At 42.5% G+C, this 6,590-nt stretch overlaps 1 protein-coding gene and 1 long non-coding RNA gene across 3 annotated transcripts in view; both read right to left on the reverse strand.

The window, feature by feature from the left end:
* Positions 1-1,427, reverse strand: part of LOC125305176 (alpha-2,8-sialyltransferase 8E-like) — a gene marked incomplete in the record, with an annotated part of 42,902 nt that extends 41,475 nt beyond the window's left edge. The window contains 1 exon segment of the mRNA XM_048259810.1: positions 900-1,427. Within this exon segment, the coding sequence (XP_048115767.1) occupies positions 900-1,021 (122 nt within the window).
* Positions 1,428-3,811: 2,384 nt separating this feature from the next.
* Positions 3,812-6,011, reverse strand: LOC125304758. 2 transcript variants are annotated; one of them, XR_007195277.1, is made up of 3 exons: positions 5,554-6,008; positions 4,956-5,027; positions 3,812-4,801 (listed from the first exon to the last, which is right to left on the reverse strand). It is a non-coding gene; the product is annotated as an uncharacterized LOC125304758 (long non-coding RNA). The 2 variants fall into 2 exon arrangements; XR_007195276.1 differs by lacking the exon at positions 4,956-5,027 and having other exon boundaries at positions 5,554-6,011.
* Positions 6,012-6,590: the final 579 nt, after the last annotated feature.

The following is a 6,590-nucleotide window of genomic DNA, read 5'->3' on the forward strand; positions in this document are numbered from 1 at the left end:
TTTGGTCTAATCTGGGTTTTGGGAAAACTTTTGCCCTTAAAGAACAATATAGCATCTTGAATATTAATTTAATAATTTACCATTTTTATCAGAGCTTCCCATATTCCAAAGAGCAGCAACCACCACTGGTAGAGAGGTCAGTAAACCCTCTGCCCACCCAGGGAGTGAGGAAGAAGCAGCCTCTGCAGCTCTCTGGGTTTGGCCTGTGAAAGGTTAAATCTGACAGCTGCAAGTCTACACCGCAATGTCTTAGCAACCATTCAGATGGGTAGGGCATCATTAACCCGGTCTGGCAATTCAAGAGTCAGTAGGGAGTCAGTCCCATAGTGAGATAACAAACAAATGCTTGAAAACCAACTTAAGGTTACTCAGGTAACACCAACTCTCTGATAACATGAGTCAAGTATCTCACCAGATAACCTGCCTTGCCGGTGGCGAAAAGAGGTTGGTTAGCTTTACTAAAGCAACAACGTTGCGTTGTAAGCTTATAAACCTCCTTCCGTACCTCCTTTACAACGCACACGCCAGTCATCTAGCGAATGATGGCTGGCGTAATGGAATATGGCTTCTGAGGAACCTATGATGGGGCATCTCACTTATGCCATCAGTGAACTGGGGTTATGTGAGTAACCTTAAGATTCCCGCCATAGCCAGTCATAAGCCAGTTATAAGCCTGTGTATGACACAGATATGAGGCTTAAATCTCACACATTAATCACACTGTTAGGTCTACCTTGCGCATGGACCTAAAAGCCTTTGTTCTGTGGACTACACCGAGCACATCTCTTATCTTAATGATTTTGATTCATAAGCACGCATGATGCCCTGATCTAATGCGTTAATGTGGAATGGGTTTACATCAGACTGACAGAAACATAATTGGCAAAAAAAATGCTCACCTTTTGATGTAGTTCTCCACATGAAGCATCTGCAGCCCCAGTGCTACCATGATGAAAACACAGAGGAAGATGAAACAGAGAGAGCGACTAGCTGTTGGATCCACATAGCCCATTTTTGTCATCCTTCAGGGTTTGTTTTTCTGCAGCATTCCCGTGCACCTCTGTAAATTTACCATATACAAATTCATGAACAGATGTGTTTATATGTGTTTTCTTTTAGCCCTGATCTTCCTCTTCTTGTAATATTCTATCTAATGGCATTCATTAAGGATGAATATAAATTACAACCATAACTACAACTATAACTAGTGGGGCTACATGACCACCATATTCTCTGGTGTTTCAGTGACCCAGGAATTGTTGACCAAAAATTCAGGAATTGTTGTATGGGACATATATGCACGCCACGCACAGCAAGACTGAACTACACTAAAGTCCTTGAAAGTCCCTCCACTTCAAGAGGTATTTTGAGACATTGTGAACCCTATTCATTGCTGTTAAAGGGACACCAGGCAAGCCTGATGCTTTTTCTCTACGAAACTCCCCCTCGCTCGGTCTGAAGCTCTTTTCCTTTTCTTTGCGTCTTCCGTCAAGGGTTTTCACTGCTTCTTCGCTGGATCTGCCATTATACACACGTTTGCAACAATCTCTAGCGTTTCGTTAGCCTTCCTCTGTGCTGTAAACTGATCCTGCTTCGGTCGGCGGGTAGGATACACCGAACTTGCAAGTGGGATATTCTTCCTACAGGCAGTAGGGGCGGGCGAGAGAGCCTTCATTCGCCCCGTAATGAGTCATTTAACCATATACCGACTTACGAAGATGATTAATTAACACGAAAACGTTGCCTGGTGTCCCTTTAATGAGTCAACTAAGGCAATCTTTTATGGGAGGTGACTGCCATTGCATGGCTAGAAGAGGAGCCGGGAGCGTTCTGATTCTCGCTCTGGTCCGACTGGTCAGCCCCAGGCCAGTTGACGTTTGTGGCCGCCTTTGGAGAATGGCGAGCCCCCCGCTAAATAAGCTAGGGGTCTTTCCTCAATTTCAGTCGGCTTGCCAGTGTGTTCCCGTTGCACGTCTAAAATAAATAAATAAAAATAAATGAAAAATGATCAACCATAATGACTCGCAGCTCACCCGTCGCAGGGGTGGTGGCCACACATTTATATATATATATATATATATATACAGTATATAATGATGTGAGTGGAGTGTGGGCACACTAAAAAAAGTAGATACTACACACAAGTGTAATGAATAATTGGTAATTAGGCAACAGTGGTTTACGTTTATCGCAATCAGCTAATGTGAGAACAGCTGTGTTCAACGTAACTCACAGCATTTCAGTGACGGCTATTGCTGAAGCATCAGCTCTGGTGTGAAGTCGTACGCAAGTAAAGATGAGCAAGATTGGAGGTTCCGGTTCCGGCTGTGTATGGAGTAGATGCAAAAACTGAACAATCGGGTACAGGCTAAGGTTACTGATCATGACCAACGACTTACATGTATTGACTCTGCCATGGATGACTTTGATGAACGCATACGGGGGCTCGAATCAACCTGTGCTGCGCTTACTGACAGCAACGCCAAGTTGAGGGCTAAAACGGCTGACCTTGAATCACGTAGCCGCAGGAATAACATTAGAATAATCAGCCTACCTGAATCTATTGAGGGTGGACGTCCTACAACGTTTTTCTCCGAGCTCTTGCATACAGTCATAGGCGATGACATCCTGCCTTCTCCTCCACCTGAGCTGGACCCCTGCCCATAGGTCTCTTGCACTCAAACCAAAGTCAAGTGAGAAACCCAGACCTGTCATCATCCGCTTTCACAACTACAAGGTGAAGGAGAAGGTGGTCCTTGAAGCCCGTAGGAGGAGGGGGAGCTGCGGGACAATGGTAGACCCATTGGGATCTATGAAGACTACAGTCCTGAGGTCCTGGAACAGCGCAGTCTTTACAAGGAGGTGATGGCTGAGCCAGAGCCATAGAGAGAAAGAGTTGCGACACTCTTTGATGTCACCGCCAGTGCAGTCACGTGGTTCGTGTAAACCGCTATAGTTCCAAAACATACGCTGGCTGTCATGTTCTTCTATGGGACAGACGGCAGCGATTATGCTATTTAAACGGTAAATATATATATAAACATACACCCTACTACTTTTTCAGCTGTTATTGCATGATTACATTTTTGTTAATGTCAGTTTTGCATTTTGAGAGGCAGGGTGACCACGAAAAAGCTGTATATTACTTAGATACGTTTTACATTTTTGGAGGGAAAAGCTTATGTTCATGTTCGCATGGACAGAAGTACAGGCTAGAACGGCTCTAACTTAAGTTTTCTTTTCCATATCATTCATGTGATGACAGATGTCTCATGATTTTCATTTTATCGCAACTGGGCTGTATTATTGATTACCGTGATTTTGCTTATAAATTCCGATTCAGCCATTAGCTTACCTTCGTGCTAGCGTCTGCTGTGGTCCATTCAGCATTCGCCTAGCAGCTAGCTCACTTCTGATAAGTGGTCACCCCCAGACCACAACGTGAAACATGATCATGTTAAGACTAAAAACATATTTTTAAGATTAAGCCATTCACATATTATCAAAAGCATTATGCTTATATGTTTGGGTCTATAGGTAAGTGCAGAGCTATTAAGATTTTTCTCTACGGCTCTGGGTTAATGCACAGAGTAAGAGTAAGGTTAGCTGCAGAGAGAGTGATAGAGAACAGTGACAGGCGACACTCCCATTGGACTCCGTTGTACTTTTTTGAGAAAGAACAGTCCATTCAGCATTTACACCCACTTCTTCTGATGAGGCAGGAGTTGACCACACAACCATGATAATTTTAATACTAAGCCATGCACAAAGAATCAAATATATTAAAGAATAACAACTCATTAAGCTTGGATGAATGAATCAAATATTGTTTAATAAAAAATACTGAGTGAGACAACAAGATGTGTATGTGTGTGTAAATGTGTGTATCTAACTGGAAAAACAAGAACAAAGTGAAGGAACAGGGAGGAATATTATAAGTGATTAATACATAAAAAAAACATCCTCCACATACATCAGGCTTCAGAATGCATCAGGGCTGAAAGGAAGGACAACATTCATAATAAAGGTACCTGGCATAAGATAAAAATGAACAGTGTGGAACAAAAAAAAATGTGAAAAAGCATGAACAAGGAACAAGCATGAATAATATCAACAAACATACGTACAGTGGCCACAACAACGATACTGGTGGTCCAGCAAGATCTGTTGAGACAGGGGCACAAATATATTCTAACAAGCCAGTTCACTCAGGACTGCCTAGAAAATACTTTCTCTTGCATACATCAGACTCACACCTGTGGAGTTCCACTATTCACTATGGCCAGTCACTGTAGGGCAGTTCCTCTCGACAACGCATACTAACATCCTCTTCATCTGTGTCCTGGACACTAAAAAGCAGATAAAGCGAAATAGGGCGATAATAGATTCAACAATGGACACAGCAGGTAACACTATATATAGGGCAAACCATTCACATATTATAACGTCGCAAATATACTATACTTTACCACACTTATAATAGCCCTGAGCAAGTTCAAAAGTGGTTGAGGAGAGAGAGGGAGGGAGGATCCTTGTTTGGTTATGAACTCTGACCTCTGACCTATTCTCAAAAGTCAGAGGGCAGGTGGTTGAGGAAAAGTTGTCACCCGCTCTCTGTGATGTTCAATGGTGTCGTGGTTCATTGGTTACAACTATCATTTTGTAAATCAGTGGTCATACCATGGTTGGCTGTGCAGCATTTGGATGCACCAATCGGTCCGAGAAGGGTTACCGCATGTATGGCTTCCCCAAGGACAAAGATCGCATGAAAATATGGATGACAATGGTCAGCCGCAAAAACCTGCCGGGACCAGCAACAGAAACAAATTAGTCACACTACTGTCTGAGTAATAAACATTTTAAAGCTCATTATGGCTTATGATAATTTTTGTGTAAAATAATTTGTATTCTTACATGCAATCCAACAGCCCTTTCAAGGGTGTAATTAAACAAACCTTATTTCTACTAGCATCAGATACACAGTACTCAGCTGACTAGCTAACACCGCCAGGTTCAGCAGATACAACCTAAAAAAAAAACGTCCTTAATCAACCTTAATGATCCTAGTAATCTAACATCAATAATTTACCAAATAAAATATGTCAGAGATTCACTACTGAACGTCGTAATTTTTGGTGTAGCGATACCTTCTTCACAGCTCGCAAAATCGAGATAACTAAGTAGCAGGCAATGACTGAAAATCGGTTGTCTACCAAATTAAGAAAATATATATAAATTGCACTGTGCACATACAAATAAATATAAGCATATGCACCATAAAGGGCCTATTTATATAATATACAGAGTTGACAATTCAAAAGAGGTAGCTATTTAATGAATTTACGCCTGGATATAACGTTAACGTTACCTTTACAGAGGGCGAAGTCAAGCTAACAAACTAGCAGGCAATCGGTCGTCTACCAAGATAAAAAAAAATATAAATATAATTACGCTGTGTACATACAACAAAAGATCAGTATATGCATCATAAGGGCCTATGATACAATATAGACAGTTGACAATTCAAAACAGGTAGCTATTTAATCAACTTACCTCAGAAGTTACTCGACAGTCAGCAATGGAAGTGAATGATGTCCAACGCCATAGAATGGCTTTTTGGAACTACGCGAGGCTGCATACCCCGGAAGTAGGCGGCAAAAAGCGTACAACGGAGTCCAATGGGACTGTCACAACTCTTTCTCTCTATGGCTCTGGGCTGAGCTATATAAACAAGGGCTAGACTGAGGATCACAGCAAGGGATGGCAGTAAAGTTAATTGGCAGAGCGTGAATGAGGCCATGGCGTATCTAGCTGCGACGTTGGCAACTAGGGCAGTCAATCACCAGATCCACTCTTCCGGCCCTGGCCATGGTTCTGACCTTGAGCAGCTTGCTACTGCTAAAGCTAGTAGGCTAGTGAACTTAGCCGCTAGCGCTAACTATATTGCTGGAAGATTGGTCGGTTTTGACGTTTTCTTTTCTTTTTTTTCCCGTCGTGTGCTTATGTAACCTGCGTTGTGTTGAACCTGCGCGATTCAGCTCTGCACATGCCCGGACTCGAACCCGCGAACAGCAGCACCTCGGATCGGGAGGCGAGCGCGCTAACAATTGAACCAATAGCCCAGGCTTCTGGCTCGCATGCCAGCAGCACTCTTGAGGCGTCGGGGAGTGAGGTTTACCAACGTTCCACAAGCACAGCTAAGCTAGCTGGCATCCGTTACACTCACGGATGCTAGTAGCAATGGATAAAGTTTCTAACACACAAACTTTATCCCCGTCAAATGTAACTGTGGAAATAGCATCTGATATCTTACGATCTAGGATTCTTCCTCGTTGTAATTATCTTCGGCTAAGGTCAGCTCTATGTTCAAGGGTGCGGGAAGGGGGGTGCTGAGGGTGCTGCAGCACCCCCTGCTGGCAGGAGATAGATTTAAAAAAAATATTATATATATTTTTAAATAATTACTAATTCGCTGTCTGACATTATTTATATCTTTGTATGTGAAATGATGAGTCAAATAGCAAAAAAGGGTTATGGATAGGTTCGAATATAGGCTACTAAAAATTAACAGTTATAGAGATCAACGTGAA

The sequence above is a fragment of the Alosa alosa genome, chromosome 12 (genome assembly GCF_017589495.1).
Source record: "Alosa alosa isolate M-15738 ecotype Scorff River chromosome 12, AALO_Geno_1.1, whole genome shotgun sequence".
Classification (NCBI taxonomy): domain Eukaryota; kingdom Metazoa; phylum Chordata; class Actinopteri; order Clupeiformes; family Clupeidae; genus Alosa; species Alosa alosa.